We start from the raw sequence: 18,209 nt of genomic DNA, 5'->3' as shown, positions 1-18,209 counted from the left end.
TTGGAAGGAAAAAAATAGGAAAAAAGAAAAAAAAAAAAAGATTACTCTCTCAGATTTGCTGTGGGAAGAATGTCCTTTTGTTTTTTGAGTTGGAGGGCTTCAATGGAATGTACAAGCCAGCACTTAATTTTCGTTCCTGAAACAAAAAGCAAAACACACAGACGTTGTCTGAAGGCTGTTCTGTAAGTGGGGTGAGGAGGGAAGGGTACAGTTCAGGTTATAGACAAAATATCTCATACCTCACACTGTGGACATTTGCTGCTGGGTTCAGCAAAAAGGTTCTCTGCCTTCAGTTGCAACTTCAGATACTGCACTAGAAATAAATTCTGATGTTGCAGTGCTGTTTGTCTCCCCAAATATCACCTTGTTCATCTAGTTGCATATGTGGGATTCAAAGCGTGAGCAAATGCATTCTATGGATGGACATGCTTTCTCAAAAGCCACAGACGAGACAACAATACAATTTTTATGGTTGTCTTTATGTTGGTTGATTCTGCTCTAACAACAGCAATGAAGCCACAGTGACTTTCTGACAATTTAGCTATTTTTTTTCCTCCTTCGTAACACAACTGTCATGAATATTTATGTTACTTATGCATCAAAAGATCATATCGTATCAGTCAACATCATATTGGCAATGGCCAGTTCCATCCATGTGCATTGCACAGTTCTTTCCTCTTTATGCATTTTCACTTGTGTAGCTAAAAAAAAAAAAAAAAAAGAACAAAAAACATGCTTGAATTATATGATCATTTCATTGGAAAGAAAATTATTTAAAGGACTTTTCCCATAGATGTTTATTTTGTTATTTTATGACATTCCCTTAAAAATAAAAATTATAGAAAACAAAACAAACAAACAAACAAAAAAACAAACCAGGAGTAACAACGTGCCAAAACTAAACAAAAATGCAAAAAATGTAACTAGAAAACAGTACCTTATCCACACACCTTATGATAAAAAATAGTATAGATAGCTTTCTGTCATTTGAAATTATTAATGAAGTAATGACTGATTTGTTAGATGCTACTCAAATAAAGCCATTTGAATTGCAGAATTAGACCACATGGCATTCTGCTTCCACTACTTCTATTTTCCTAATAAAATATATCCAGGAAGTTCAAGCAGCTCTCAAAATTGCATCCACTTACCCTTAATATGTCATATTGCTGAACTAAAAATATTTAATAGCAAAAAAAGGTAGCAGAGGCAGCAGTAAAATACGTAACCTTTTCTTCTGAAATGTTCAGTTCTGAAAAGAGGATCTCATTTAAGCAATAACTACAGCTCTAAATTTGACCCCAGACAGTATTTTCACTTACTGACTTACTAAAAGTTTGAACAGTGTTTTCACTTCAATATCAGGATCTCTTTTTAATTTCCTTACAAATGCTAAGATAGCAACAAAATGCAATTTTTTACTGTTCTCCTGGTGTTGCATGTTCAGGAGTTTTGAAGAATGCATTCTTTGTTCTATTCTTAAAGAAGATTCCTGAGTTTTTCTTCTGGTGCTTACAAATCAGAGGGAAAGGGGATAATTATCTAGTGCCACCACACTTGTGTCAACGTAATATAAAAGACTAGCACTAAAAATTATAATATTCCATGTTATTTCTCTCATGAATTTTTCATGATGAGAAGTTAAGCAACTAACAAACTGACCTCTTCACTAATTATTAGCTTTGGTTGTGATTTTAGTTGGATACATTCTTTGAAATATGGTTTTTGTCTTGTATCTAGAAGCAGTCATTTAATAACTTAATAACTAAGAAACCAAAGAGATTGTTGTTTCTTATATATGTGATAGTTTAGAAGTGCTCTTCCAGGTAGTATGTAGGGAGTCCATTTTGCAGCATCCATTGTGTTGAACTTCAGCTGTGTTATGTGTGGGTATGGTCTTCCTAGGTACTCTTATACTCCATGGAAAAGGAGAGACAGAATTCCGTTGTACAGAGCAGAAACCTTAGTTTAGCTTTCTTAGAACTTAGGTTTCTTTAGAGGAAATTAATATAAGGTTTTCTTCCAAAATTAACGTAATGTATACAAATATATATATAGATATATATTTAGGAGTTCTTTAGGCCAAATATGTATGTACAAGCAAATGGATTGGTGTTGACGTGTTTTGCATAGATATCAAAATGATATTATATTAAATCCTAGAGATTGATGGCCCTCCCACTTTCCTGCAGTCATTAATTTTAGGAACTCCATTGAAAAACATCTGAGCCAAGTATCAGTGCTCTGTTGACTGTGAGCACTGATGTGAGCACACATCAGTGATCTGTGTTCAGATCTTCATCTGAAAGACTTACAGGAAAGTTTGATCCCTATAAGACTTGATTCTGCTCCATTTGAAGGTTATGACTCAGAAATCTGTAACTACAATATTCTGCACTCGTTTTGCAGAATTTAAGTCAAATAATTTCCCCCTACGCACAGCTTATAGCATGCTTGCCCTTGAGCACACAACACTTCTCTTGCAAAAGCTTGTGCTTCCTGTTATGATTATGTTTTTCTTTATTTTTCCTGTTCCAAAATGCCAGCACTCAGAACAATGAGTCTCTTGGGGGTAGAACACATGAAAGATTTCTGTGTTCAATTCATTTAGTGAGTGTTGTCAATGGCACACAGGATCTAATTGGGCTGATGTTTATGTATATATAAATATGCCTGCTTTTCTTCTTTATGTACGTAGGTCACTCCGAAAGTAATGCCTACTATTTATTTCCATGGAAACTACAACAGATATAAAAAGTACAATAACATTATTTGATAGAACAAAGTTTTAGCTACAAAACACTCTTTTTCAACATAGTCACCACCATTAGCTCTGCATTTTCATCAGTGATGAACAAGAGCCTGCATGCTGCACTCATACAAACCTGCATGGCCATCCAGAACATGGCTTGTCTTTCATGTCACTGTCACCCCTACTAAAAAACACCCCACCCAGCCCTCACTGTGCTCACATCCACTGCTTGGTGGATGTCTAGTGTTTTTCATTGACACTGTCAATGGGTACCATTTTTTCTGCATGGAGGAATTCAATTCAACACCTTCGCTTCGTATGTACTCTCATGACAGACACCATTTTGTCAGAAAGTCCCTCTGCTGCTGTCTGTCATATGTCAATAAAATGTAATGAATATTGATAGAAAGGTTCAACCTCCATTGCTGTACCACCACCATCCTCCTGTGACGCTGTGGGCCAACATAATAAAATAGGAGGCATGACTTTCGGAGCAGCCCTTATATATTGTAAATAAAGCTGTGCCATGAGTAGCTCAATTGTACATATCCACAGTATAAAAATGAAAGAAAATAAGAAGAATCTCATATTTTCTAGGATCAGCAATGAATTTATCAGCAAGAAATAGTGGCTCAATATATATTGGAGTTAAAGCCTTATATTTATTATTTATAATTTCTGCACTATTTAACTAAAAATCAATCACTGAATAAAATCTATATTTACATTCTGTCATTGTTCTAAGTGTGTATTTCCTACCTAATCAATTCCTAACTCATCATCTCAGATGGCACTTCTTTACATTGTCCTCTGGCTATTAAGAAACTGTCCAGCACAACGTACCCACGCATAGTTTGCATCACACCCCTATGCTGTCTTGTCTATATTTTCTTATCACAGTATTCCTACCATATTTAACCTTCCTAGAGTTTAAATATGCCTCTGAATATGTCCGCAGCCTTATCATCTAATGAAAACACAAGGGTGAGTTTCTCTGAGTTAATAGCCTGGTTAGAAGCAGCACATGCTTTTGCTGTAAAGGAGAACTCTGTGTTCTTCTCTCCACCTCCACAGGCTTTGAAGTAATAAATCTGCATTAGTTCAGACTCATTTCATTAGGACAAAATTCTTCACTCAGATGATGGTGAGGCACTGGCACTGCTGCCCAAAGAATCTGTGGATACCTCAGCCCTGGAGGTGCTCAGTGCCATGGATGGGGCCCTGGGCAGCCTGAACTAGTGGGAGGAAGCCAGCCCAAGGCAGTGCCATCACCTGACTCCAAGCTACAAATCGTGGGATAAATTAAGGTGAAAGGACACCAAAGAATTGGTTCAATGTTTATTTGTACTCTAGAACAGTACTTAGATTTATATGTCTATTCCTTATTGTTAGTAAGCTATGGTGAAATGTCTTACATTACATTTGGATATAACTTGAAAAGAGAAAGAGAGGAATGGGGAGGTTAAATGTGGAGGTTGGTGGCCCTGCGTGTGGCAGGGGGGTTGGAGATTCATGATCTTTGAGGTCCCTTCCAACCCTGGCCATTCTGTGATTCTGTGATTCTGTGAAGAAGAGTTGGAACTAGGTGATCTTTAAGGTCTCTCACAATCCAAGCCATTCTTGATTCTATGATGACTGTGGATCTTTGCTGTCAGTCCTGCCAGTGATGGGTTGGAAGGCCATGTCTACGTGTGTGATGTGAATGTGGTAAAGTGAGGGGTGTCAGGAACAGAAAGAAGTGTTGCTGTCTTTGTGGCATCTGAACTGTTTCATTATTTGCATGCTGGCATGGCTTTGGTCTGACACTCTTATAAGTCATGCTTAGGCACAGTTTAGGCAAAGCTTAGCCCAGAGACTATTTTCCAATGGGCAATATGGATGAAACTGGGGGCTTTCTGAGGAAAGAGGGGATGGCTGTATGTATGTAACACTTGCTCCTGCAGCCACAGATTGGGCCTTTGCTTATTTTGATATGTGAGGTCAGGTGGAAGATTTGAAACTAATGAAATCCCCAGAAAGCCCTCTCCATTGGCTTGGGTTCTGGATTGAGATGGGTGTAATATGTACCTCCACAAAGATGAAATATTAGAAAGAAGTACTAAGAAGACTGTGTTGTACAACAGGAAAAGCAGGAACGCATCAAGTTCCTTTATTTATTTTTATTATTATTAATTATTATTATTATCTTATATTGAATGTAACAAGCAACACAGCAAGGCACAGCAACTTACCACCAGTTTTTGACAGCAGAGCACTCTGGCTTGCATTACCAGGTAAGTGCTGTAGGCTCCATAGATCTCCTGCCATAGCCCACATGACAGGTCTGCTCTCCTTATCATCTTCCCTTCCAACCAGTAATATCTTCTGTTGAAAGAACAGAAATGAGTTACAACAACACTCATTCAACTGTTTATATTACCTTTTTGCATCTTGAAACTGCTTTCTACTTTCAGAAGTTATTTTACTGCACCTAGGATACCAATTAAGAAAATTAACTTTGTGGCCAGCCTCCTGTGAATGAAATTACTAAGGCATCTTGATTGGCATAGGTCACCTATTACCAGGCAGCTTAATTGAGCCTTGAGATGTATAAAGTTATACAATAGCAAATGAGCTTTTAACTGATACAGTCAATTGAGTCTAAAGAACTGACTAAACTGAAGGTGCCAACTTTAAAATGATTATGGACCCAGATGTGTTATTGACCCTTATCTGCATCCTTCAGGCACCTACATGGTGATGTCTAAACCTTTCAACCTCTGAAATGATCATCATCTCTCTTCAAACTTTGAAGTGGATTAAGAGATACAGGATGGTCTAAGAGTCTGTGCCTCACACCATGATGCAAGAAGGATGAGCTTCAAACTGGAACTTCCTATCTCATCCCTATAACTGTAAAGCAAGCTTAGGTAATTAGCTTAGAGTGTCGATTAAACACAGCAGGAGTTCACTTTTCCAGCATACACATCCAGATAGATGCCTGCATTAGTTGTCTATGCCAGCGTGTGGAATCTCACCCCTAAAGTAAACATCTACATCTGAGTGATCATCCTACCCTCCTTTCAGCAACAGTGGAGAGGAGTACACCCTGGGGAACCGATTATCTTGTCCTCTGCAGACATCTAAATTATGTCAGGCAAATTACATTTAACGGTGCCTGTGACTGTGAAAATAACCTGGAATAATCAGTTCACATTTACACTTCTAATGTCTCAAGTTGGAGGGGAGAGCTGCTACTGCAGGGATCTGGGATGAGCTTGTGGTCTGAGCCCTACTCTAAAGTTAGTGGAGAAAGTGACCATCAAACTGAAGTGTGTGGATGAAAGATGACTTCTATTAAACAGAATAGAAGCAGAGACAAGCATAGACTAGTGACTGAATTCCTACATTGTGAAAAACAGGTTACTCGTGTTTACCTATCTTCTATTCTGTAGTCTCAGAGAACACCGAGAAGCATAAATCTGTTCTTGGCCCTCACGAGGGCACCACGCTCAGTCTTAAAGCCATATTTTAGTGGGGAAAAAAAAAAAATCAGTGTCGTTCTACTTATCTGGAAAAGGAACAGAAATGATTTGGGGTTAAAACAGCCAGAGGAAGGCAAGAAAACAAATGAATAATATAATACATGAAACTATTTCCGAGGACAGGAACAGCTGGGTTGTCAGCTCTTTAGAGACTATTAATAGGAACGAAGATTGCATTGTGTGTCACTGGGAAAAACAGCTTCCCTTAGGTTTGAAAAAATGTCTCGCCTATTCAACAGAGAAGATACAATAGAAGTAGGGAAGAAATTGCCGACAGATTTTTTCTTTTTGAATGAGAAACATCGAAAATTCAAAGAGTGGTGGTTTTTTTCCTTTCCTTTCTTTCCTTTTTTAACATAAAAGAACATAAATAGCATGCTTGTGGTGGATATATGCAGATAAGATGCAGGGAAGCTTTTTAGATATGTGGGTGGAATTAAGTTTACAGCTTAAAATATACGGGGAAGAAGCCAGGTGTCTTTGCTCATGCAGCAATCAGGAAGGAACTAAAGGACTTCTACGATTTCAGAGGCCCAAGATGTTCACATGGGTATCGCAGGTATGTCAGAAGATCCATGGGATAACTGAGCACCTCTGGGCCTGCAAATGGAAGGCAGATGGGACATCCTACAGCATCTAAAAGGGAAGTAGATGTACAGAAGGCAGATCCTAGAACCATACCATTAAATGCTGGTATTTCAATTTGCTAGTCAAAATTCACCTGCATGTTTCTCAGTGAGAAGAATGGAAGGTCCTATTCTACTACAAAACCTGATGTGCTCATTTACACACTTCAAGACCTGGAGACCCTTCTTATAGCTGACTGTAACACTTATATTGTTGTCATGACTTTGTGTCTAGTGTATTTTCATGGTTGTCGTATACTATTCATCTCAGCAAGCTCCCTTCCAGCCACGGCTGAGGTACAGAGCTCTGATATTTCACTGAAAATGGACCCAAGTGTCCTGTCTATTATAATTCTTGATGACTTCTTTCTGTATCTCCCCACTGCTGTGGTGTATTCAGCATTGTTTTCTGCTTTTCTAGCTGAGTCTGACAGAAAATGCATATGCAAATAATTGTCTTTGGGTAAATTGCAGTCATTCTCTACTTAAGTGTTTTCTTGCTTATCAGCCACAGAGCACTTTCACATGTCCTAGTGTGTTTTAAAAATCATAGAAACACCTGATTGTGGTCACATTTGATTCATCAACAACTGAGTGCCATCAGTTTTAATAGGTGTTTGTTTATTATAATTAATTGTCTTTATTTGCTCTCTTCAATTGTGGTGAGCTGGAGGTTGGCCTCTGCTCCTGTGGTATGGTGATAGGATGAGAGATAATAGCCTTAAGTTGTTCCAGGTGATGTTCAGGTTGGGTATTAGGAAAAATTTCTTCTCTAGAAGAGTGGTCAGGAACTGCTCAGGGAGGTGGTGGAGTCCCTGGAGACATTAAGGAATGTTTAGATGTTGTAGTTAGGGACATGATTGAGTGGGGAAATATTGACGGTAGATGGGTGGTTGGACTGGATGACCTTGGAAGTCTCTTCTGAACTTGGTGATTTTATGATTGTTGGGAAGAAATAGTGAGAATGGACTTTGTTTCAGTGCGTAAGTACTTCTGAGGTACAAATACCAAGTAGGAAATGTTTCTTTTTGGTGAAGTAGGAAGTTCTGTTCCTTTCTGCTGCTCATTCTTACCACTATATTACTTCTTTCTTGGGCTAGAAGAGGTATTTGTAGAATGTATGGGAAACTAGGCTTGAAAAATATAATGGTAGGAAGAAAAAAACAATTTTCTGTATAGATTCTTCATAAACCTGCTTAACTGCAGAGATGCAGAACCTGCCCAGCTATGGTATAAAAAGATAGAGTGAAATGGGGGCAATAAGAGAGTAAGAGCAAAGGGTGCTGTGCTCTTTAACATCAGAGCAGGTTTTTATGAACATCAAGCTGAGTTCTAAAACCCAAAGAAATCCTTCATGAGTTGTTTGTTTTATATGTTTGTTTATTTGTTGGCTTGTTTTTGCTTTTGTTTCTCCCTATTCCTGCAATATATTAATAGTAGATTAAAATGCAACGGCTCTTGACTCATCCATGCATTGGGATCTGTCAACATGTGGTATATCTTCTGTGTTGAAGAGCATGAAGCACATCCTTTACTTCTGAGATCTTACACACTAAAAAGAAAACAAGAGCCAATAGGGATAGAAAGAATAGGACAGAGAAACAATGAGGCAACACATTTGGGGGATAGAGACAGCCTTTCAGTACCTAAAGGGAGCCTACAAACAGGAGGGGAAACAACTCTTTGAAAGGGTAGATGATGGCAGGACAAGGAGAAATGGTTTTAAATTGAGGGAGGGAAGATTGAGGTTGGATATCAGGGGGAAGTTCTTTATTATGAGAGTGGTGAGGTGCTGGAACAGCTGCCCAAAGAGGCTGTGGATGCCCCGTCCATCCCTGGAGGTGTTCAAGGCCAGGTTGGATGGGGCCCTGGGCAGCCTGGGCTGCTCTGAAATGTGGAGGTTGGTGGCCCTGTCTGTGGCAGAGTGGTTGGAGGTTCGTGATCCTTGAGGTCCCTTCCAACCCAAACCATTCTGTGATTCTGTGACACTGAAAGAAAACAAAACAGTACCACATCTCTGCCTAATGTCCCTGTGATCAGTCTGGGTGAAGGTAGCAGACTGTAGGATCCGGAACCCAAGGACACAGCAGGAGTCAGTTTTACCCAGGAAAAGTAGCGAGTAAATAACACAGCTAGCATATACTAGGAAAATGTACTTATTTTCTGATATTCAGAGTTCTCTTTAGCACTTCCATAACAATCCATTTACCCAGCTGTTTTATCTTCCTCCTTAGCATTCCCCTAAACACCACAGAGATCACCAGCTGAAATAATGCTTCCATCCTTTTTGCATGCCCACCAGTCTGTGAATACAGTGGAGCTTTTATTTTTAATTATAGTTGCAATAGGCCGCTCTGCAATGTCATGTTCTGTCTAACCACTGGATTCTGCACTTTTGGTAATTGCAGCCTTTTCCCCATACCTCTAGGGCTTTCTGTTGTGTGCATTTAGTCAGATTCATCAAAAGACTGTTTGAAAATGTCAGTAGACTCACCTTTGTTCCCTAGCTGATGGCTCATATTGCAACCTGCTGCTGGAGCACTGCACTTTCGTTGTCTAAGGTGTTTCTGTATGCACCCAGAAAGGATTTTTGTTAGGGAAAAGCATTATTCAGGTAGCACCATATGGTAACAAGAGCATCCGCATCCTCCAGCTCCTACAAAAGGTTCTAAGCAGCTTAGTAAATGTCAAGTCGTTCATGTTAAATGACATTAATTGATTCAGAACATCCATAATGGGGATTAGGAAGAATCAGAAGTCTGTTGCTCCCTTGACTAAGTTTCAGATGGACGTGGTGATTAGATCCCCCTCTGATGTTCTCAAAGGACATTTTAATGCATGTCAGAGTTATATAAAAGTGTGCAGAGTAGATTTATCAGGGGAGGACCAATTTTGTGATAAAAAGTAGAAAAGTAACAAGGAATACAGCAAATAATGTACATGAATGTGATGAACAGAAATTAGATTCCTAAATAAGATTTTAGCCTAAGAATGAATGGACATAAGTGAGGAACTCAGAGACTTGAATGTAAGTGAAGTTTCCGACATTAGCTACACTGACGTGTTAGAGAAACCCAACAAGAGCTTTATTTTCTGTATCAGCATGGACAACAACCCATGCAAAGAGGAGTTTTTAGCTAGTCTATTAAAAGCTCAAGGACTGGAATGTGGCCTGTGATGTAGATGCTGGGGATCAGATAGGAAAACCTGGTGGAGGAGAGGAAATATAGGAGGAAGGAAGCACAGAGAGAGCAATGCCTTCTGCTAATGACTGCATGTGTCAAGGCACTACCCTCCCAAAAGAAAAAGCAAACACAAAATTGTCTCTCATTTGGTTCTACTCCAGACTGGCATACTGGTTGTCATGACCTAAAAAGCTCCATCAGTGTGACCTGAGAGGACTGAAACAATGGAATCCTGATGGCACATTCTGGATTGGAATCTCATGCCAATATTCATTAATTGCATCTACATTATTATAGAAAGACTCTTGACAGAAATATGCTTTAAAACATGGCAACCAAGTCCCTGAGTGACACAGCCTGATGTGAAATTTGCCCTGTTTTGAAGAGAGGATTTGGCTGGGGTCAGACCACCACAGGTCCCTTTTGCCCCAAATTGTTCTGTTCTGTGATTTTGTACACTCAACTCTATTCAGCAGGAATTCTGATCTCTTCTTATCTTGTCAGACCTCTACTTTTCATTTTCTTTTGCAATTATTAGAATTAAGAGTTAATAATACTATGTGATGCCTGCCTCATGTAATGATGCCTAAATTTTTCTTCCTTTGGGTAAGAATTATTAACTTTATTAACTGATGAGAGTTGGCCATAGCTTCAGCTCATCCACTGGAGATGGGGGAAAAAACTGTCAAAATCAGTCTTTGAATGATTTTTGGGGTGTTTAACCACTTGTTTTTATAACCAGTGTGATTTTGGAATGGCAGTTGAGCAATCAGATCACATTATGCACTACTGAAAGAAAAACATAAAGAAAAGAGGAGAATTGGGTTACCACTGTTACCCTACAAATGTTTGTTTACGTCGTCGTCTTTATCGTGCACATTCAGCATGGATTTGGCAGGACTATTTGATTTTAGATCCAAATTTCTTCGATATGCATGTCTAAGATAAGGTACATTCTGATACAAAACATACACATTTCACTATTTTAATACAGCAGTCCACACATTCCCATTACAGAGAGCAATATGGTTAGGACTACCAAAGTGCAAAGAAAGAAATTAATAGATATCACTGACACGACCCAGTTGCCCAAGCATAGGCAAGGCATGTTGCATATCTGAAATATCTACATAGAGAGAAGTCATGGGACCTAGAGACATCTATACAAAGACAGCTGCAGGAATATGGAGTTCTAGAAATGATATTAAGTGCCTTTTTTGAGGTAGCTTAGGTGATCCTCAAATAATGTTTAAGCCCACTGGGAAATAATGAGTGATAAATGGAATATGAAGCAGCACTTCAATCTTACCAAGAAAAAAAAATGTTTCTGTTATGTCCATCATTCTTGCTCCTTCTTGCTCCTGAGTGGTGCAGTATTTTCTGTGGCAAAACCCACAGCCGGTGCTCAGGTCCTGTGAACTCTGAAATTTAAATATTACTGTTTATCCTTTTTGTTGCCTTTGATTTGATCAAGAAAAGAGTCTTAAAAAAGCCCTTCTGAAGTTTAGGGGGGGAAATCCTCTGTTGGGGCTTGAGATCTCCCACCCGATGGAAGCTAGATGCTAAAACTCCCTCATAGAGAATGCAGAGGTAATGCCACAACGTGGACCCTTCCAGAACTCACTGCCAGCAGCCCCAAGCACAGAATGAGGGCTGAATCCAGCATCACTTATAGCACAGGGAGCATCTGCCTCCAAAATTACCCTACAAGAGCAGCCGATGCTCCAGCTCTGCACGTTTTTGCTGAAGTTCGAAGAGGTGGGTCCAAAACCCCAAAAGGGGATGCTGGAATGCGTCCCTCCCTCCACCTGACCCCACGTAGCACGAAACGTTGCAATTGTCGGGTCTCCCAAAAAAGGAGCCGGTGGTCGGGAAGGGAGGTACAAGGAGCTCCGGGGCGGGTCTTGGGCAGGTGTGGGCGGGCTGAGAAGCATTTAGCAGCCCCGGCAGAGGGAGAAGAGGGGAGGATGCTGCAGAGGATGCGAAGTTTGTGCTGGTTGCTGCTGCTGCCTCTGGTGAGTGTCCGGCGGGATGGAGGCAGGGCGTTGCACATCTGGCTGCTGCCCGCAGCTGGAAGGATCCATCGCTGCACCACGAGCAGTCCTGGGGGGAATGAGAAAGGGGGGGAAGGTTGATCCAGAGGCAGGGTAACTTTTGTCTGAGCGGGGAGTGGACAGAAGGAAAGAGATGTAAGAGAAAGGAGGAAAAAAAAAAGGAAAAGAAAAAACAAGAGGAGGAGGAATAAAGCACATTTGTGAGTAAGGAGGTTAATTTCTGTTATTATTATTATTATTATTATCATAGTTTTCAAGACTTAAAATGTTATCAATATGTCTTTCAGTTCCCACTGATTAAAAGTGCAGTTTTCAAAGGATAGAAAAGCAATCCTAAATCAGAACAGCTGTAGTATGGCTTCAGAGGGACAGGAAGGGACAGCTTGCTGTCTCCCTTGCCATATGAAAGGCTACTTTGCTGAGGAGGGAGAATAACTAGAAAGGAATACTTTCTCCTGATGGGTATGGGATATTTATCTCTTTGAGAGGGCACTGATGTTTTTACTCCTGAAGGCAGCTGCTTCTAACCAAGCAGGAGCACGAAGCATCTCGTGTCTGCTGTGCACTGGAGGCAGCAGGTGAGATTGTAATGTTAAGCACCAGGGAAGATGGATGAGCAGAGGGACATGTACAGAGAGTGTGTACATCCCTCTCTTGCCAGCTGCTGGGGTTGCCTGTGCTGATGAGCCACAGCAGGTGTAGGTGTAAGTAGAGTCATATCTCCTCTTCATTGGCCTCAAACCTTCGTTGTCTGCAAACCTTCCTGTGTGATTCTTGGGGGCTCATTAATTCTACTTTGAGCCATTTCGGAGTTAAATATTTAGCATAGACTGGGATTCAGGCTCCCTCTGTAGTCAATGAGGAGACCATTACCTTCCCTGGAGGCATTTCATCTTGTCCTGCAAAAGACAGATGGGGTGAATGCTCCTACAGAGCCCGATTTCTCCTAGTAATGCTAGATGGTCACAGACTGGATTCTGCCCTTCACTTTTAAAAGGTGAAAAGATGCTCATTCTTACCTGCCATCCTCTGGAACATTCACTTTTTCTCTGTATTTACTCAGTTTTATTTGCAAGCGTTATGATGTGGATTCTTGCTACATAAATCTTGTTACCTGTGGTTATTATTCAACCTGAATCATCCTGCTGCTACAGGTAGAGTGCCTTTGGCAGCTGGATGGCCCTTTTTACACATATCATTGGCACAGTGTATTCTTGCAGATGTCTGCAGAGCAGAGCTAACCTGATGTATCACGCACACCTGTGGGCTGCCACGCATTTTAACACATCAGCATACTGCAGCAGTCAGTTCCCATCATAAATGCCTTATTAGATGGGGTGAGAGAAGTCAAATGCCAGGTTAACAAACTGAATGCTCCGTGTAGGCTTTGTGATCGAATTATTGGTCACCTATGAACTCTGTCTGGGAAGAGTCAGCCACTAAATTCAGTGGCTTGCACACCTTAGAATTGGGCTGGTGGGGAGATCTGTACCCAAATCCCAGTTGTCAGAGAGGATCAGAGATCCTTGGATGTTTGGGGCAAGCAGTTTTATCACGTGTCAAAGGAACACATCAGAGAAGAGAAATAATCACAGTGCAGATTCTCCAAAGAGTTCTTCATTCAGATGTGAAAATGAACCAGAAGGGTAATCCTGAAAACTTCCTCTATGTATCGAGGCACTTCTGGCTCCTATCAGCTCCACAGGGAGCTGCATGTCACAAGAGCTCCTTTGTGCCTTGGAGAGTAGTCCTTGACATTAAAAATTATCATTTGCTTGTAAGTGACAAGCAACATTTCAGCAGTAGGTGCTGAAATGCATAAAAAAGACTTTTCCTGTCTTAAAGATCTCAGAATCTCAGGGAAAAGAGGAGGAGGCACTGAAAAGACACTGCATTCACCATCCATCCTGCTGAGCTGAACTGCTTTCTTCCTCAAACATTTAGCAGCTTTTCACATTTCTGGGAAAAGGCTTCTGTCTGGTTTAATGAGTGGAGGTGAGAATGGAAACAGAGGTGGGTTAGCACTGAGGTAGTAGGCACATAGATCCGAATCCATGGCGAGGTGCTGTGCTCCCAATAAAAGGGAGCTGGGTGCTTAAATTCCTAGCATAGCTACTATTCACTAATTTGAGTTTAAGGGATATGCAATTTTCTTCTAGGATCCAGTGACCTTAACTTCCCCATCCATAGGCAGCTGGAGGGGTGGAAGGAGCAGCTCAGGTGTTTTGTTCTGGAGGGAGCTAATGGAGGGAGACAGGTTCTGTATGGTGAGACTCTGTGTCCTCAAAGAGAGGTAAGAGAAATCCTTCCCTCGAACTGCCTGTCTGCCTTCACTGATTATCAAGGGAAGCTTGAATAAATCATCCAAAATTATCCATCAAAAACTTGGAATTAATGTCTAAAGCTACTCGCTTTGAGTCCCTTCATGCAACTGGGAAAGGGTAGAAAGGCTCCAAGAGCAATGGCTATGGCTTTGGTGGAGTAAGATTCCCAGTTAACTGTAACATCCAGCTTTCAGTTCCTTGGGATTAGGTGATATGATCCCCACCCTTAGGCTAATCCACTTTACACACAGCAATGGAGAAATTTCTCTTTAGTTTAAGCACTTGAAATAGCAGAGTGGAAAGATAGTGACGTGCTTCTATTCTTTACGTATTGGTAGTAATTAAAGGGTCTGTCAAATTTATGCTGGTAACACATTTGTTTTCATTTTCCTCAAGATAATACTAATTACACAGAGTTTACAAACAAAATAAGCTATTATATCTGTATTGTCACATACAGAATTACCTGTGAGTAATGGGTACATAATACGAATATACATACATTGACCATACACAGATATGTATGTATAAAAAACACTCTTCTGTACAAGGCTATGCAGTTAAGTACAGTCCCATAAATACAATCCAATACATAGGGGAGCATTCAAGCATTACTCCAATGTCTTAAAAGCAATCTTGAAGACATATTTCTCTAAACGACTGTAAGGCAATCAGTGTCTCATCTTCTCTTGTTCCATAGGTAATCGAGTTAGAAAGAGGAAACAAACACTGAAAATACCCTCTAGATAGTCATTTTAAGCCAAAAAGACTCCTGCAATAATCTATTTAACTGGCTGAAGAGAAAGATTGGAAATAGGACTTTACCTTTGGGGTTGGAAGTTTTAAGGATCGAGGCTATGTCAGAACTCTCAAGTTAAGGACAGGATTTTCTATGACAGCCAAACACGTTGTTGGTGACATTCCAATAAAATCAGAAATGGCAAACGGGTTTTGGATATGGTAAAAAAAACTGGACACTGGCTGGTTTTTACATTCACTTTTAAGCTTTGATGGTAAGAAATTGCGGCTACAGTTTAATAGTTTCTTCCAGTTTTCCGATAGAACGGAATTCTGTCTCAAAATGATAGGATTGTTGGGGCTGGAAGGGACCTCTGGAGATCATCTCATCCGATCCCATTGCTAAAGCAGTTCACTACAGTAGGATGCACAGGAAAGTAGGTTTTTAATTTACCATGTTATAATACTCAGGCATCACTTATAGGCCATAATGGATAGGAAAATCCTCACTGCAGTGTGATGAAGTGGGTACTGAAATGAGCAGGAGCTTATGGATCTGTAGGTTTGCCTCAGCTCCTTTTGGAGTGCATGGGAACATCATCTCTCACTTGGATGTGGCCTGTGGCTGCAGTCTCAGAGCTTCCCAATTATCATTTGGATCTTTAAGAAAAGTGTCAGGCAGGTGGAGAGAATCAGAACTGATGGATGGTTTTGATGAGCTATATAGAACAGATTGAGAAGTTTATGAAAATGCCTGATGACTCCTTTGACTTCTTCGGTGATTAGAAGCATATTCAAATCTTTTTGTGAGCCGCCTTTCATCCTATGGACTTATTATATTCATCAACATTTCAACGTCGAAGAAAAAAGTATGCATTTTAGAGCACGTTTTGATCCTCTGAACTGTGTCTTCTACACTACTGGCCAACTTACACGACCATTGTGCAGTTAAAACCAGGCAGGGAATGCAGGATATTTGAACGTGGCTTTCTGTGTCTCAAAATACCAGGTAATTTTTAATTTACCAAGGTGGGAGTCTGTGTGATACGAAGGGCAAACAACTTCGGCTTGAATGTGGGAGAAAATATTCAGGCATCAGAGTCATATCAAGAGAAGCACAGATATAAGGAACAGGGAGTACGGAAACAATTTCAGATGAGATCTGAGAGATGAATGCAAACTGTAGAGACAGACTGAAAAAGCAGTAATGAATATTCTTAGTGAAGGATTTATGGACTTAATACATTATCTATTTTTCATATTTTAGACTTGAACTGCATCAGAAACTAACCAGATCACTAAAAGGACCATTGAGGTTCTTGAAATGTTTCCATCTTGCCAATAAATTCAGATTCCGTTTTTTTAATGAATTTTCAAAAAGATGAAGTGTTACCAAATTCCTCCTGGCTCTTTGATCCCACTGAATTGCAGTTTCAGAAGTGACTAATATATTAGTGCCCAGCTTTCTAGCATTTGCCTTATTTTTAGAGAGCATAGAATTCATCCTTATTTTTTTCCCCACGTGTGATAATAGACTTTTTAATGACTGAAGATTTGTCTCTTCTGCGCCATCTGAATTATGGTTTCTCTACTCCACAACAGCCTTCAGGCACCATCTTTGGATGGGCTCTCACAAACGGCTGCATTTAACTGGTAAGAGATTTTGCAAGAGCTGCTCTCTTCCCAGGGCTTGCTAAATCTAATCTCCAACAGAAAAAAAATCAAAGCCCAGAGAGCCATTAGCTTGACTTTTCAAATTTGGTTAAGTCAGTGAAATTATAGAGGAAAAATTTTGCCTCTTACTATCACTGAATATACTGCTTAAGGTTTCAGTGCAGTATTGTTATGAATGAGTGCAAACACATAGTGTGTGTGGGACAAGCCGGGGATCATGAAAGATAGATACAGCACCCTGAAACGAGGTGGAGATGAGATGGGAGTTGGCTTCTTTTCCCAGGCAACAGCGACAGGACAAGAAGAAATGGCATCCTGTTGCACTAAGGGAGGTTCAGGTTCGATATTTAGGAACGATTTCTTCCCCGGAGAAGTCAGGCACTGGAATGGTGGTGGGGTCACCATCCCTGGAGGTGTTCAAGAAACATTTAAATGTAGTACTAAGGTGGTTTAGTGGGCAATATTGGTGGTAGGTGGACGGTTGGACAAGATGATCTTGAAGATCTTGTCCAACCATAATGATTCTACGATGCTATGCTAATAAAATGTTGTTCAAGAGTAATTATAAATCTAAACTCTGGCTCTATGAACTGTCTCAGATTTTTAACATTCCCTGTCTTGTCATAAATAACTTTTTCGTGTTCACTTCTGATTATTTTTTTTCAGGCAAGACTGTTTCAGTGGTTAGAACTCAAATGTAAGACACCCCTGTGAGCTCTGACTGGTTGCTGATGTTCAAGGCAGCTCAGTAGCTCAGCAATGCAAGACCTCATTCCTTTGAGTGCTGCCCACAGTGCTGCATGAAACAGCTGAGTTTTCTGTATAAGCCTTCTGGTGAAGATGCTCTATAATGGAATTTACAGTAAATTCAAAGCCAGGTTATTACCTTGCCAGCAGGAAATGATGATCACTGAAGCACCATTAAACCAGCCTCTTGGCTTATCACCATGGCAGTGAAGACTCTATCAGATCAGACAACTCGTCTTTGGCTCTTAAATTACCCCTTTATAAGGTGAACAGGAGAAATTCTTTTCCTACAAGGGCTCAGTGGTTATAGAAGATGTATCCAAAACTGCAGAACTATGTCCCTGAACTGGCAAAACAAGAAATGCAGGGCCCTTTACTTTCTAGAAAACCCCATCACCTCACCACTGCAGATACAGTTTAGAGCATCAACAGGCACTTTTATCTGGAGGCCCTGTGAGATTAATAAGAAAAAAATAAGTAAACCATACCTGACAAATCACAAGTAACATTCTACCCAGAAGGATTTTCACATTTCTTCAGCTGTAAAAATGGTTTAATTTATTTTATATGTGTCATTTGTCCTTT

General features: G+C 40.3%; 1 protein-coding gene across 1 annotated transcript in view; it reads left to right on the top strand.

Moving 5' to 3' along the window:
• The first annotated feature begins 11,149 nt into the window (after positions 1–11,149).
• The window catches only part of LOC100550646 (vasoactive intestinal polypeptide receptor 1-like), a 25,187-nt gene continuing 18,127 nt past the window's right edge, over positions 11,150–18,209 (top strand). Inside the window, exon 1 of the mRNA XM_003206903.4 lies at positions 11,150–12,102. Within this exon, the coding sequence (XP_003206951.2) occupies positions 11,647–12,102 (456 nt within the window). The 5' untranslated portion in view covers positions 11,150–11,646. The remainder of the gene's footprint in view (positions 12,103–18,209) is intronic.

Source organism: Meleagris gallopavo, chromosome 6, assembly GCF_000146605.3.
Source record: "Meleagris gallopavo isolate NT-WF06-2002-E0010 breed Aviagen turkey brand Nicholas breeding stock chromosome 6, Turkey_5.1, whole genome shotgun sequence".
Taxonomy (NCBI): Eukaryota; Metazoa; Chordata; class Aves; order Galliformes; family Phasianidae; genus Meleagris; species Meleagris gallopavo.
Note: the sequence above shows the minus strand (reverse complement) of the source record. Positions and strands in the feature narration are given on the sequence as shown.